General features: G+C 53.8%; 1 protein-coding gene across 3 annotated transcripts in view; it reads left to right on the forward strand.

Annotated features, from left to right (window-relative positions):
• Positions 1-4,886: 4,886 nt before the first annotated feature.
• Positions 4,887-14,977, forward strand: part of TOGARAM2 (TOG array regulator of axonemal microtubules 2) — a 45,471-nt gene continuing 35,380 nt past the window's right edge. For all 3 annotated transcript variants that reach the window (XM_081484291.1, XM_081484292.1, XM_081484294.1), the window contains exons 1-6: positions 4,887-4,914; positions 5,760-5,873; positions 6,564-6,845; positions 7,499-7,710; positions 8,413-8,600; positions 13,488-13,534. In XM_081484291.1, the coding sequence (XP_081340417.1) occupies positions 4,887-4,914; positions 5,760-5,873; positions 6,564-6,845; positions 7,499-7,710; positions 8,413-8,600; positions 13,488-13,534 (871 nt within the window). The remainder of the gene's footprint in view (positions 4,915-5,759; positions 5,874-6,563; positions 6,846-7,498; positions 7,711-8,412; positions 8,601-13,487; positions 13,535-14,977) is intronic.

A 14,977-nucleotide genomic window follows, 5' to 3' on the forward strand; every position in this document is an offset into this window, starting at 1 on the left:
AAAATCCTTAGAGCTCCCTTTGCCTGCACAACAAGTTCAGACTTGACAGAGCTGTGCAGGTACCGGCCCTCAACTACCTGCCTAGACTTGGGCGCTCCTGGAAAACACTAAACTCATAGGCCTGTTTGGTCCTCCATGCCTTTGCTCAGAGTTCCTGAGCCTGGATTGCCTTTCCTACTTCCCTGCCTAACTAGGTCTTGCTTCCTTCCCGGCCCAGTGAGGATGCAGCTTTTCCACGGAGGGTCTCTGGGTGCCTAGTCAGAAGGCACTGAGGCTCTCCCCATGTGCCCATCCCTACCTGGGACCAGGACAGACTGGGTTCTCCAAGTGTTTCAACAAGCAGTCCTTGGGCAGTATAGAATCACCATGAAAATAGCTGGAGACCCAGCTAGTTTGAGCCTCTTACTCTGTAGACGTGTCTGTCTCTTCCTCGTGAGGGGTGCCTGTGTCACCTGGGTCTGTCTTGGAGGAATGGAGGGCTGGCCCTGGTAACTTTTTAGATAGCGTGGGTTTGCATATTTGTGCATGTGTGTTTACATGCAGGGTGGGGAGGGAGAGGAAGAGCTGATACTCGACATTGGTGATTACCTACCAGCAATGGTACTAAATTATGTTTGTACGTGACTTCACTGAATCCTAACAAAATCCTTTGTTAGAACACTTTTTCAGATGAAGAAATCAAAGCTCGGAGGAATTAAATAACCTGCCCAGGTTCATTCAAGAGGGCCAGGGCAGGGTCCCAGCCTCCCTGTGTCAACCTCAAAGCAGATTTCCAGGAGTCCCGAGGTGGGTGTTCAGGGCAGCCTGGGGTGGGGGGTGGGGTGGGAGGGCTGCCCACCCCCAAGGCCTCTCTCCAGTGAGTATTTCAGCGGGGATATATTTTGGGTTCAAACTCTAGGTTTGGTGACTCAGTCATCTTTCCCTTCTCCTCGCTCTCTTCTCCCTGACGTGGCACTATCATTTCCATCAAACACATCTGAGCAGGTGAGCTCTCTGACTTACTGGAACCCACGACCCAGGATTGGGGGCCAACCCCATCCCAGTCCCCCTGTGCTGACCCTTCCTCCCTCCTCAGAGCCTTCCCTCCTGCCTAAGGACTGTTCATTTGAGGACCAGGCTCTGCCCAGGTCCCTCCGGAGCAAGGTGGACCCCGTGGGCTGTGCAAGGCACAGGATGGTGGGGACTTTGCCCTTGGGGCTGACGACATTCTTTCCTGGGACAGTCCCTGTTTGTTCCCTTTCCACTTGAAACCTGAGTCTCCTTCAGTCACCTTTCTTCATTCCTGCGGCGCGGGTCACCATGGAACCTCTTTAGCCATAGTTTTAGTGGAAGGAGTGGACAACGGTCAGTTACCTCGGGTCACTCCACTTCCTGAGTGGGGACTCTGAGACTGAGGGTGGAGGAGCCAGCCACCTTGGGTGATTCAAAGCATCAGGGAGTGAGGAGGGAACCCTGGTCCCCAGGACCCCCTCACTGTAGCCCTTTAGGTCAGGGACTGGTTTTCCCATCAGGGGACAGTCACTCCTTGATGCCCAGGACAGTGATGGGTCAAATCGGGGGTTCCGTGGATTGTGCCTTAGAGGTCAGCTCTAAGTACTGTCCATGCCAAACCCCAAAGCCTTGTCCTCATTTGGAGTGGAATATCTGATTCTGGTTTTTATAGTTTGGGCATAGATCTATAAGTTTCCACCAGGCCTTGGGGAGGCGCCACCCACTGTCCTGACAGAAGATATGGTTGTCCTACACAGGTGTAGGCACCTCCCCTTGGCAGGCACTGAGGAGGCCAGTATGTAGACCCTGAGGGCCTGAGGGGTCAAAGGTGTGAATGTAGGAGAGGGGAGGCCTGAAAGGGACTCTGTCTACTGGGTTGCCTGGGCAAGCCATGGAGTATACTCAGCGTTCCAGTCTATACTGTTGGTGTCCCTCAGGGCGTGGAGGAGCCTGGGCCATCCTGGTCTGCGGGGAGGTAGTGGGGAGAGGGATGGAGGCAGTCTTCCTCAGAAGGTGCTATTGAACCTTACGTGTCTGGACCCTCAGGCAGCTCTAAATCTTCTCTTTAGCTTCATAGACATGATTACTATGGGGAGACTGAGACAGCATATCCACTTTGATAGCCTAAGGTCAGAGTCAGGGCTGGGGTCTTCTTGTACAAGGAGTCTGAACTACAGCCCAGCAGTTCTCAAGCCTGTGTGAACATCAGAGTCACTCAGGAGTTAAGGGAAGAAAAATAATCAGACAAAGCCCTGTGGCCATTCCCTGGAAGAGTCTGCTTCTGTGGAGGCCTGGGTGCCACCTTGGAATCTGTTATTCTAATCAGTTCCCAGGAGATTTTGATCTGCAGCTGAGACTGAGAACAAGGGCTATAGCTAAACACCACGTTTCCACATGTGATTCACACAGAAAGTCTGCATTCTGGTTAGATACAGGTAGCAGGAGTCTGTGGCGTCCAAAGCCTGGACTCCAGCTTGTTTACTTTAATTCAGTCTGTCCCCCCAGGAACGTTCCTTCTGGGTTTCGTTGGAAGCAGCCATCTTGACAAATTCTTGAGTCTCTCTCACTCAGAGAGGCGAGAGGTGGGGTGTTGGGACCCGTGGAATAAAATCTCCTCCACGTCTCCCTGGAGAAGGGCCGTGTCTCTCAGCTATTCCGGGCTGCTTGTCACTACCATGACAGGCAGTTGCCTTCTCCTCTGATTGCGAGGAAAATTCTCCTCAGAGAACTGAGTGGCTGGAGGCTGTAATCAGCACGACCTCAGAGGCTGGGCCGGAACCTCTCTTTGGCCAGGAGGGTTGCTAGGAGCTGCTCTGCCTGCTGGGGTCTGGGTGGGGACATGGTGGGCTGGCTTCCAGACAGAAGGCAGGTGTTTTCAGTTCCTGGGTTAGGAATTTTTGCTCAGCAAAAAGAGTCTGGCATTGCCTCCTGCCCTTTCCCCAGATGATATTTCAAGGGACCTACTCTGGGGCAGAAACTGGGGGGTTTGGAAGGTGTGGCCTTTGTCCTGATTTTATCACTGATCATCTCTGGTCATCCACCTCCCTACCTGTCAGGGTGGAAACGAGTCACTATGATATCAGCAGAGAATTTGTAAAACTGAGTGAACTTGCAGAGTCTGTGGCGAGACTTTTATCACATGGGAAAAGAATGAAGTCAGGTCAAGGGCAGGAATGGACGACTGACCCCGGAGGGTTAAGGGAGGCTGGAAAGAGGTTTGGAGGGGTCAAGCAGTCAGCTCAGGACAATGAAATGGCTGGACGTGTCTGAGGTTGACTTGGTCAACAAAGTGAGAATGAGTGCCAGGAACTTTGTGCAGAAGAAGACCTGTGTGCCTGAGAGAAAACAAGGGAGTTAGTCTCTACAGAGTCCCCTGCTGCATCCTTGAGTGATAAGAGGGGTTGCAAAGCTTGACTCAGCATGAGCTTCCAGGGCAGCTACCAGAGTAATAAGCAAAGTAGAAACTGGTGGGGAAAGGAAGTGTCAGACTCCCCCTTGATAAGCTCCACCTTCCCCAAGACCCCGATGTGACCGTATCAATGCCAAAGCCACCATCAAAGCTGGGTTCATGCGTTTCACTGACACTCTTCATAATGGACTGTCTACAGTCATGCAGACTGTCTACATAATGGACTGTCTATAGTCATGCAGTCTTAGGAGTCCCTTGGACTGCAAGTAGATTAAACCAGTCAATCCTAAAGGAAATCAGTCCTGAATATTCATTGGAAGGACTGATGCTGAAGCTGAAACTCCAATAGCTTGGCTACATGATGAGAAGAACTGACTCATTGGAAAAGACCCTGATGCTGGGAAAGATTGAAGGCAGGAGGAGAAGGGGACAACAGAGGATGAGATGGTTGGATGGCATCACTGACTTGATAGACCTGAGTTCGAGCAAGCTCTGGGAGTTGGTGATGGACAGGGAAGCTTGGTGTGCTGCAGTCCATGGGGTTGCAAAGAGTCCAACACGACTGAGTGACTGAACTGAACTGAACAGTTATGCAACCTGGGGACTTGGAAACTTTAAAGTGTCCGAGAGAGTCCGAGTGTTAAAAGTGCCCTTCAGTCCATGCCAAGTGTTAAGTTGCTTCAATCATGCCCGACTCTTTGCAACCCTATGGATGATAGCCCACCAGGCTCCTCTGTCCATGGGATTCTCCAGGCAAGAATACTGGAGTGGGTTGCCATGCCCTCCTCCAGGGGATCTTCCTGACCCAGGGACCGAACCCATGTCTCTTTACATCTCTTGCGTTAGCAGGTGAGTTCTTTACCACTAGCACCACCTGGGAAGCCAGTGGCAGATTTCTTTACTACAAGAATGCTTTAAGGGCTTCTCTGGTGGCTCAGTGGTAAAGAAACCACCTGTCAATGCAGGAGACACAGTTTCGATCCCTGATCTGGGAAGACCCCACATGTCTAGGAGCAACTAAGTCCCTGGGCCACAATTATTGAGCCTGTGCTCTAGTGTCAGGTAGCTGCAACTATTAAGCCCATGTGACACAACTGTTGAAGCCCGAATGCCTAGAGCATGTGCTCTGAGACAAAAGAAGCCAAGGAATGAGAAGTCTGTGCACCACAACTAGAGAATAGTCCCCGCTTGCCGCAACTAGAGAAAACCCCACTCAACAACAAAGACCCAGCATAGTCAAAAATAAATAAAATTTTTGAAGCTCTTAAAAAAAAAAAGAAGAAAGAATGCTTTAGCTCCTGGTGGGCTTCCCACAAAGCGGTTTAAAAAGAGTTTGTGATTTGTACTGATCCTCTCTGCCTCTCTCCATCATATGTCCATAGATGTTATAGGTTGGGGTCCTTTGGATGCTTGAGGATTGTGCTCAGAGCCCAGAAACTAGCTGCTGCCTCTGGACAACCCCCCAGGTGCCTCCTCCACCCAGGGCATGGGCACCCGTGACGATGTCCCCCCAGGTAAGGGGCCCTAAGGAAGGTTGTGGGCGTGGGGATCTTCCTTGGATAATCCCAAGGGCTCTGCTTAGGAGATGTGGTCGGGCTGCCATGCCTTTCCATCCAGGCCAGGCTCTCCATGGGCCCTCCCTGCTCAGCCTCCTGTGGGGGGCTCCCTATCTGGCTCCAGATTCCTCAACCAGGGCTTTACCTCCCCTCTCTGAGCTGATGGGCTGACTGAGGGTAGTGTTCTGTAGTGAGAAAACGAAGACGAGCCAAGGATGCAGGAGTGGGTCCATGGGAGGCCTGGGTGGCCCCGTTTTCCTCAGCTGACAGGGCAGGAGACAATGTGGCCGACTCTGTATCAGGAAACAGCGTTCCAGGCCTGGCACTGCCTCTGGGAGCCGGCTGTGTGAGCCTCAGTTTCCTCTGGAGGGTGAGGGAGTCAGAGGTCCTGCCTGGAGGGGATGGGTGCTTGTGAGGTGTAGCTGCTGCTTCTGGGAGGGGCTTCTGCAGGGGCCTAGAGACCACTTGGGAGAAGTGTGGAGAACTGGGAACGCCTGAGCAGTTCAGGGAACAGGCCACTGTGCTCAGGGCCAAGGACCAGGGAGCCCATGAAGGAGGCTGAGAAGGTGCAGTGTGGGGAGGGTTTGGAGCAAAGCTGGGAGAAGTCACGTGGAGAGGGCTGGGAAAGTGGGCTTTGGTGGGGACCACAATGCTCTGGCTGGCTGGGGTCGGGGTGGCAAGCCCCCACCTGAGGGCAAGGCTCTAACTTGGAGGATGGGCCACAGAGTGCCCGGGGCTGTCTGTCCCCTATCCTGGCCTTAGTGGACTCTAAGATGTTGCTCTCCCTGCCTTTCTGTCCCCAGCCAAAGTTCTGGCTCCCGTGGCCGTGTACTGTGGCAGCGTTCCCCAGAGCAGTGCTGGGCCCCTTGCACTCCCGGGTGGAAGTAGTGACTCCAGCCTGAAGACTTTCGGAGAAGGTGAGATGGGGGTACAGGCCCGGTGACTCCGTCACATCAAATGGCCTTCGAGTGTCCCAGCAGCCTCTCTGGGGCCTTGGGACAGAGATGGGCCATTCTACTCGGCAGCCACGCAGACAGGGTCAGTGACCACAGAGCAGAGCTTGGACCTCATCCTGGAGGGAGGAGATGGGTGTGTTTAGATGCCTGACTCTGTCTTCAAGCCATGGGCAGGTGTTAGTTTTACCCTGGTCCCCGCTGGACATGTCCTTTGGTTTTAAGTGGGTCCTTGGGCTGCTTCCTTGGTGGCTCAGACATTAAAGAGTCTGCGTGCAATGCAGGAAATGTGGGTTCGATCCCTGGGTCAGGAAGATCCCCCTGGAGAAGGAAATGGCAACCCATTCCAGTATTCTTGCCTGGAAAATTCCATGGACAGAGGAGTCTTGTAGGCTACAGTCCATGGGGTCGCAAAGAGTCAGACACGACTGAGCAACTTCACTTCACTTTTCAATTCTCTGCCTTAAAGGATGGAGGTGTACGGAGGGCTCCCGCAGGAACAGAGAAGTGGGGCTCTCCTAGGAACCGCAGGAAGGCCCCGTGAGCCCAGGGAAGGCAAAGCTGAGGTCCTGGGGCCTGGATGGTGTTAGCACCCAGGGAAGTGGGGGGAGTGGGCTCCTCTAGCATAGCAGCTCTTGTCTCTGCCTCCCTCAGACTCCCTCCAGCCAGCGCCCAGCGCCCTCCTGGAGAAGCCGTCACAGCTCTTGAGTGGGCGTGGGAACCCTGGCAGCCTCAAGTTGGATGCTCCTCTGAAGGGCTGGCAGGTCAGGAATGGTCACCCTAGGAACCTCGCGGCCCTGTCTCTGGGTTCCCACCCCCTGGTACCGCTCCCCTCGCTGGAGTCAGAGGCCAACAATGTGGCCCGGGACACCACCCAGATCAAGGACAAGCTCAAGAAAAGGAGACTCTCGGAGGGCTTGGCAGCATCTTCCCGTGGTGAGCCCTGGGCCCTGCCCAGCCCCCAACCCTAAGGTCAGGGACCCCAGGCCACCTGGACTGTGAGAGTCAGCAGGTGTGCAACTGGCAGCTGGGGTCAGAGGTGGTCAGGGGGGCACCCTCTCTACAGCCCCTGCCTCCTCCCTGGAACGCCATCTCCCACTTGCGCCTCTGCAGCGGCTCCCAATCAGACTCCCCATTCCCCTCCTCACCTCCTTCTAGTCTTCAAAGCAGAGGAATTCTTTTCAAACACAGATCTGACCACCTTCTTCCTCCCACTTCTGCCAACTATGCTAAAGCCACCCAGTGGTTTTCAGGTGGATACAAGGACTAGAACCTGCTGCCCTCCCTCCTAATTCGGTACTGATTTTGTTCCCCTTTCTACCCAACCTGCCTCTGAATTTTAATTATTTAATTAATTTATTCTGAATTTTAAATAGGTGACTTTGATTGACACTTTCTACTAAATTTTACAGGAGTGAGAAAGGACACTCAGCACAGTCTAGGGGTGGGCTTGGGGCTGGGGAAACATCTGCCCCCTCCTCTTGCCATCCCAGCCTCCCCAGGACATAAGGCACTGTTGCCAGCAACTCAATTAACTCCACTCCCCACACTCCAGAGACTCACTTACTCCCCATCCCCACCTCATACAGCCACTCTGGATCCCGGTGGAGGCCCCAAAGGAGTTCCCCTGAGGACTGCCATCCCCCGGGCCACCTCTCAGAGGCTTCTGAGGGTGTCCATGCCGATGCCTCCCATTCAGAGCATCCCCACCACCCCAGAAGCCAGCGGAGCCAAGGAGAAGAGCCTGGACCCACCCACAAGCCGTCAGGGTCCCCAGGAGCTGAGACCCGGTCGCCAGGAGGTAAGGCAGTTGGACTGCTCTGAGTCTTGCCTCCCTGTCCTTCTGTTTTTCTTTCAATCCTTTACCAATCCCTGTTCCTGGGCCCTGAGCATCTCTGAAGGTATCTTCTCCGGCAGTTGCCCCAGAGGTACCGAGCTGGCTCCTCCTAAGCAGAGGCTGTGTGACCATCCATTTTACACGTGATAGTTCTCAAGCCTTCTCTGATTTAAATGTTCCAGGATTTCCTATGGTTCTGACCCTCCCCACTTTTGGCAAGGGACTGTGGCAGAGGGGAGAGAATCCTGGGTTAAGACCCAGGAGGTTTAGGTTCTGGTTTCCACTCTGCCCCTCGCTGGCTGTGTGACCTTGGGCAAGTCACTTCCCTCTCTGGGCCTCAGTTTGCACTAAGAAAAGGAAATTGGACCTGATGTTTTTGAGGATCCCTTTCAGCTCTGATGTTCTAGGATTTTCTGAAATGAGAACAGAAAAACAACTAATAATAACGACAAAAGGGGTTGGAGTAGGAATGAGAGGACCCCCTTTTTGTTTAAATGGTTAGGTAACAATGAGTTCAGGGGTCCCATGGCTGTGTTACTAGAAAGAGAAACAGGATATTTACCACTGCTGACGATAGAAGGGACCACTCTGTGCGAGGAACCTGGGAGGTGACATCCAGAGTGGACTGTTTCATGGACCAGACCCCTCCCCCGCCTCTGCTCCCAGGTTCAGATCTCCCAACAGTACCTGCACTGCAATGACGAGAAGATGCACAAGTCCCTGGGGGGCATTGTGATCCCACCCATCCCAAAGGCCAAGGTGCTTGCTGGGACCTCCTGCACACCTGGCTCCCTTCCCAGCCTCTTGCCTCTAGGCCAGGACATTCTCACAGGCCTGAGGCCCCCCATCACACGGTAAGCAGCCCTAATTCAAAACTGCCTTGTGGTCCTCTCTCCTCTACCCTCCAAGATCTTGGGCTCCCTATGACTGACTCTCCACACCAGGGCAGAACTCTGGGGGCCAGATATGCGTAGGGCAGGGTCCTCCACCATGAGCCTCTGACCTGGGGCAGTCACAGAGCTGACCCTTGACTCCAGCAGGAGGGATATATAGGCTTAATTAGCAATGTCTTGACCTCTATCTTCTACCAGTGTCCTGATACGTGTGGTTGCTGCTCTGATGAATAGAGTATGAATACGTTGAAAGCGCTATTGGATTCACGATAGCTTTTTGTGATGGTGCATTTTCTTAATGAATGGGCACTAAAAATGCAAGCATTATTGTGTCTGTGTATGGGGGCTAGTCTACGAAAGTTTTGGACTTAAAAAGGGGTCTTCCTACTCCAAAAAACTGGGAATCAGTGAGTAGAGGATCTCTGTGTTGTAATGAATCTGGACTTATGGCTTGTAAGTGGGACAGACAGTACTTTCTACATGGCCAAGATCATCCCCATAGTCAGACCAGACTGATCTTGGAGTGTGTGTGTGTGTGTGTGTGTGTGTGTTTGAGAGAGAGGGAGAGATAGAGATACAGAGGGAGGAGGAGGGAGAGCACTCTCTTTGGAGTCTGCTGTACCCATTTCTCTCAAGCGTCCTGTCTCCCACAATGCCTCCCCTTCTGTCCAAATACATGTCCACATCTTACTGTACCCTGGTGGAGTGTGGGAACCCATCTGTGGACCTGCTCCTGGATTTAAGCTCTCTGCTCGATTTTTCTATCAACCTCTTCCTCCACCGACCTCTATCTCCTCACCATTGACACCATCTCCTTTCCTGCTCAGACACCCACTTCTTCCTCCCCTCTGAGAGTTCTTGGTGGCTTTCATGATTCTCTGGCCTCAGATAAGTGACCTTTCCACCCATCTCACTGCTCTTGACTTTTTGGCATCGTTTGAGCTGTTGATGTCCTTGAATTCTTTGCCTTCCTGACTTCCAGGCAGTCTCCTGTGTGTCGTCTTTCCTTATTTCTTAAATGTATTCCAGAACTCTTCGCCTCTATCTCCTTGTTCTCCCCTGGGAGTCTCATCTGTGCAGGTGGCTTCCAAGGTCGAGTGGGATGGGAAACTTCCACATCCCCTGGGCTTCCTTCCTCCTGTTGAGCATTCCCAGGGCCCTCAAGGCTGATGCAGATCCAGCATTGGAGGCAAGGAGGGAGGGAGGGTATACCACCACCACAGCATCATGGATGGAGCTCTTCATGTTTCCCCTAACTGTCTCTCTCCCAGGACCTCCCAGTTTCCACTAGGGTGCAGGAGTGCTGTTTGATCTTCCAATTTCAGCATCATTTTCAACTCTTGCCTCCTGTTCCTGACAGATTGTCACATCCCATGACAGCTTTCTTAAACAACGAGAGACAATACGAAAGCTACCACCTGCTTGCCCCTGCCTTTGCTCTTGGTTTATACTTACTGGCTCCCTTTTGACCTCTCCCTGGAGCTCCTACCCCATCTCCTTGTGGCCCTGGGCTCTCCATCTTGATATTTTGTTTTCATCCACCCCCTCTCCCCGAATACACCCCTTCCATGCACCTCACTTCTATTGACTTCCTGGTGCCAGCAGCTTAAACAGGAGTCTCCTTGGCCAGACATTCAGGGTGTCCCAGTCCACCACTTCACACTTCCTCCTGTGCTGCTCTGTGGGAGCCTGAGCACCGCCCCCCACCCCATACCCCTGTGTCCAGCCCTGGGCAGCACCTCCCTGCAGCCCCAACCTGAGCCTCTTATCCTTAGCCTGCTGATCAGTTCCTACGTTTTTCAAGCCCCAGCTCCACGTCCACCCTCGCTGTCAGGTCTTCCCTGGCCTCCTCAGGATGTGGGGAAAGGCTCTGTTCACACAGCATCCAGCCTGTCTGCTGTCCAGTTACCTCCCACCTACTTATTTGCTCACCTTTTATTTCAACCTCATTTCTACTCTTGAACTTGCAGCGCTATAAGGCAGAGGCTGTATCTGGACATTTCTGTGGCTCCCATGGTGTCAAGCTCCCATGTTAACTGCCATGGATTAGTCACGCATGGATTAGGCAGATAAATATCTGAAGTATCTGCCTATTTGCCATCAGGTTGTGACATGGATTTCTCTCCGTTGACTCTGTGAGGCTACCCAACGGCTGGGAGGGAGCCTCCATTACCATTCCATCCATCCTTTCATCCGTCTATCTGTCTATGTGTCCGTGCATCCATTGACTCACTTAAAAGTTGTTAAGAACCACTCTGTGTCAGACATTGTGTCAGGTGTCATTAAAGCAAAGCCAAGCAAGACATTCTCTGTGTTCTGGGAGCTTATGAGAGATATTTACTAGTAGACCATTGACTAAAAGTCCAGTGAGGTAAACGCTAAGATAGAAGGCTGCCTCTCATTCTGAGGAGCGCTGTGGAAAATGATCTCAATCAGGCTGGGAAGACTTCTCAGAGAAGGTGAGGCCTGAACTAAGTTTTGAAGGCTGAGGCAGAGTCTGTGAGATGGAGCAGAGGGAGAGTAGAGAAGGAAGAGTGACTCAGGCATTCAGGGAGTGGCTAGTTTTCCAGCAGGGCTGTATCTGTGTGTGACGGAGTGGGGGTGAGGTACGCAGGGCTGAAGGGCCCGTCTGCTAAACTGAGGAGTATGAGCTTTACCCTGAAGCAGGGAGGTGACACTGGAGGCTTTTTGGTGTGAAGTGATGTCAGATCTGATTTAGGAAGGCCACCTTGGCCATGGCAGTGTGGCATGGGCTGTGCACACTGTCAGGGGTTGCTTCAGGGATCCAGGGGAGAAGCTGTGGGCACCTGAATGGGCAGAGGCTGTGGGGCCCTGGTCTGCAGTGGTCAGTGTGCAGAGGGGCTCGGAAAGTGAAGAAGTGGAGGAGGGGGTTGGTGACTGGATGGCTGTGGGATGAAACAGGTAGGGAACTGAGGCCCATGCCAGAGTTACTGGGTAAACAACCAGACAGATGGTGGTGGCTTCACCAGGACAGGGAATTAGGGGGAGAGGCAGGCTTTGGGGCAGTAGGGTGGCAACTCATTAGTGGGTTCAACTTGTGCTGCTGGGACACCGGTAGATGCTTAGATGTCTGGCCAGGCGCATGGAAAAGACTGTCGATGCAGGTAGAGCTAGGGTGTTCCCATCATTTTCGTGCAGCCTGGTGGGACCACCTCAGGTCATGGTGAGGTTTCAGAAGAGGGAGGAGGGGCTAGAATGCTGTGTGGAGAAAAGTGAAGGCTCTCTGGGTGTGGGTGGCCTTGTCCTCTGTCCTTTCTGCTAATGGGTCTCTAGAGAAGGGAAGGAGAGGTTTGCCAAGGTCCACAGCTTGAAGGAGGCTGAGCCATGTGCTCTGAGGCCACATCCTCTGCTCAGAGGGGAAGGGAAAACAGCCTCTAGCTTGAGGTCAAAGAGGCGAGGCTGTGGGCCAGGAGCCGGAGGTGGCTGGGTCTGAGGGAGGAAGCAGCACCAGGATTATCGGTGCCCCGTGCCCACTCCGTGCCTAGCCAGAACCACCAAAGGGACTTCCCAGCTCACCTCTGCCCCCAACCCTGTTAGCACAGCAGGGCAGTGGTGGGTTCCAATGGGCAAAGACCTAGAGCACTAGCCGGGTGCCCTGGAGTGTTTGCCTATGGTCTCCAAGCCACACAAGCCCTCCCTGTGGGCCCTGATCTAGGAGGCTGTGCCTGTCCCAGGGAGCAGCTCTGAGTCTTGATTGGCCCAGGCTCTGGCACTTCCTGTACACCTCCGGGCCCCTGACCTCCACGGTCCCCTCATTAGGAGCCCCTATATCTGGCAGGTACTCAAGCAGGCTCTTCTATGGCCTGTCCTTCGGCCATCCCAGCCTGGGTCATCCTGCTGAGTGAATACTCTAAGGCCAGAGCACAGGATGTCGTGTCCTAGTTCTCGTGTTGTGGCCTGTCACCCTGTTAGCCCCCCAGAGCCTTCTGTTGTCTATGTGTTTCCCAGTGAGAAGAGAAAAGTCCACATTAGAAAATGTATATCTGGTCTTCCTGGGAATGTAAGGCCCATGAATGCATCACCACCTGTCTTAGTGATGCTATATTCCTAGTGTCTACCCAGTGCTTTGTGCATAGTATATCTTCAATAGGGTATGGAAACCCACTCCGGTATTATTGCCTGGAGAATCCCATAGACAGAGGAGCTTGGCAGGCTACAGTCCATGGAGCTGCAAAGAGCTGGACATGGCTGAAGCAACAGCACGCATGCACGAATGAGTAAATAGTACTGTTTATTTTAAAAACTGCAATTAAAACCAGTGCCAGGAATGCCTCATCTTCCCTTCCTGTGCTCAGTTTGAACTGAACATCTCCTACAAAGCAGTGGTGATTTCCCATCAGCAGCAAAGGGGGTCATTCCCTCTAGACCCTGGAGGGGAGAAGGAGTGGGTCCCCAAGCTCTCATGGGTTGGGAGAGGACTTGAAGTCAGTCTGCCCTGAGCTGGGCGGAGATTCGCCCCCCCCATCTCCTGTGCACACAGCAGGGGCAGGGCTTCCTGTTGAACTGAGCGGTTTACTCATGGAGGCTGGCTTCCTGGGGAATCAATGGTCTACGCAGCCAGAAAACAGGGCTCTGAATTTCATCTGGACCAAGCCTGCCGGTCAGCCTGCTCTCAAGTCCAGAAGGAGCTGCATCTCCTGCTGCCTTGAACACCTGGCTGAGAGCCTCTTTACAGGGGCACCCACAGCCCACTCTATCTCATCCCCCTCTCAGCTGTCACCCCATCCTGGAGCTAGCCTGGGAGCTAGCTCTTGCTTGCTATCTAGTGCAGCAGGAGCTCTTGCTTGCCGTCTCTCATGGCGCTTTTTTCTCCCGCATTCTTTTAAGATTGGTCCGGGAGCGTGGGCCTCGGGAGAAGACCCCCAGATCTCCGGGTATGTACTCGCCTTGCACCCTTCCATTTGTTATTTGATTCTCTGGTTCCTGGGTTGGATCATGGGATCAGAATTAGGACTAGACGAGATCTGGGTGCTCTTAGACTCATTGCCCTCATTTCATGGAGGGAGAAGCAGAAGTTGCCCTGGTGCCAGGGAGGGTGGCCCCTGCTCTGTGTCACCCTCCACCAATGTAGGTTGCTTCACGATCACCCAGCTGAGAGAGACGGTGCTGCCCCATCTGATAGAGGAAGTGGTGCACTGAGGTTCACCAAGCTGGACCTTCTTAGTCTCAGTGCACAGAAAGCACGCAGGTTCTCACAGCTCCAAAGGGGGGGTTTTTGTCCCATCTTATGGTTGCCCCGGGCTTCCCAGGTGGTGCTAGTGGTAAAGAACCCGCCTGCCGATGCAGGAGATGCATGGGTCTAAGCGAAGAGAGGATTCCTTTCCAGACAGAGTGAAAAATTAAACTGCATCCTGTGAATCCCTTGGTCAGCCGATCCTGGGAGGTTTCAGTGTCAGGGTAAGAGAGCCAGCTGGGCTGGCAGTGAGGCAGGTGCTTGAGGCTCAGAGAGGCTCTCCAGTCTATGACCTAATTCGTGGGGAGGATGGAAGGTCGAGTGAGGGGACGTGGGCAGAGTACCCTGGGCTGCAGGCCTAGGGGGGTTGGCGGCAGCTGCTGTGCTGACTGGCAGGAGCGGGTGGACTGTTGCCCAGCTTCCGGGCAGGTCACTCTGTAATCAGCTCAGCAGGGGGTCAGTTGGTCAGGGGGAGGCCGCTGCCCATGAGGCCCCAGGGTCAGGATGCCCAGCTGGGACCGAGAGGCAGGCCTGGCATGGAAACCTCTGCTGCGGCCAGTCTCCCCTCTCTGGCCGGGCTGCGGCAGGGTGAGCTAGGGCAGTCCAGTGTGACACACACGGGCACCCAGTGTCCCTTGAGAGCTTCCTGAGAGCACTGGAAGGGGGTTTTGGGCCAGGAGACGCCAGCCTAGAGCTACTCCCTTGTCTGCCCCACCAGCTTGTTGCTTGAGAACCGGGTCCTTGGGGGGTAGGGGCCAGGCTGCTTGGACAAGGCTTTCCAGGGTGTCTCTTGGAGGCACAGGCGAAAGTGGGGTACAAACTGGCAGAATCCTCAAGAAGCTCTCTGACTTTCCAGCCGTTGGCAGAGGACAACAGTGCCCAATGGGCGCACCACGTTTGGCACATGATAGTGTCTGAAGCTGAGGGCTTTCCTGCAGTCCCTGCCCTGGTTAGCTGGCACCTGGACACCTATGCCCTCCACCCTGTCTTACTTCCTGGCAGACAAAGTCTTCGCCCCTCCTCCCCCTTGGTTCTGGAGCCTTCTCCCAGGAGGGATCTTTGGTAGAAGGCAGGGGCTGGGCAGAGATCTGGGGGGACCCAGGAGCCCTGCCAGATGCCCAGATTCAAGACACCCTTTCCAGCC

Source organism: Giraffa tippelskirchi, chromosome 4, assembly GCF_054371585.1.
Source record: "Giraffa tippelskirchi isolate mGirTip1 chromosome 4, T2T-mGirTip1v1.2.pri, whole genome shotgun sequence".
In the NCBI taxonomy this organism is placed as follows: Eukaryota; Metazoa; Chordata; class Mammalia; order Artiodactyla; family Giraffidae; genus Giraffa; species Giraffa tippelskirchi.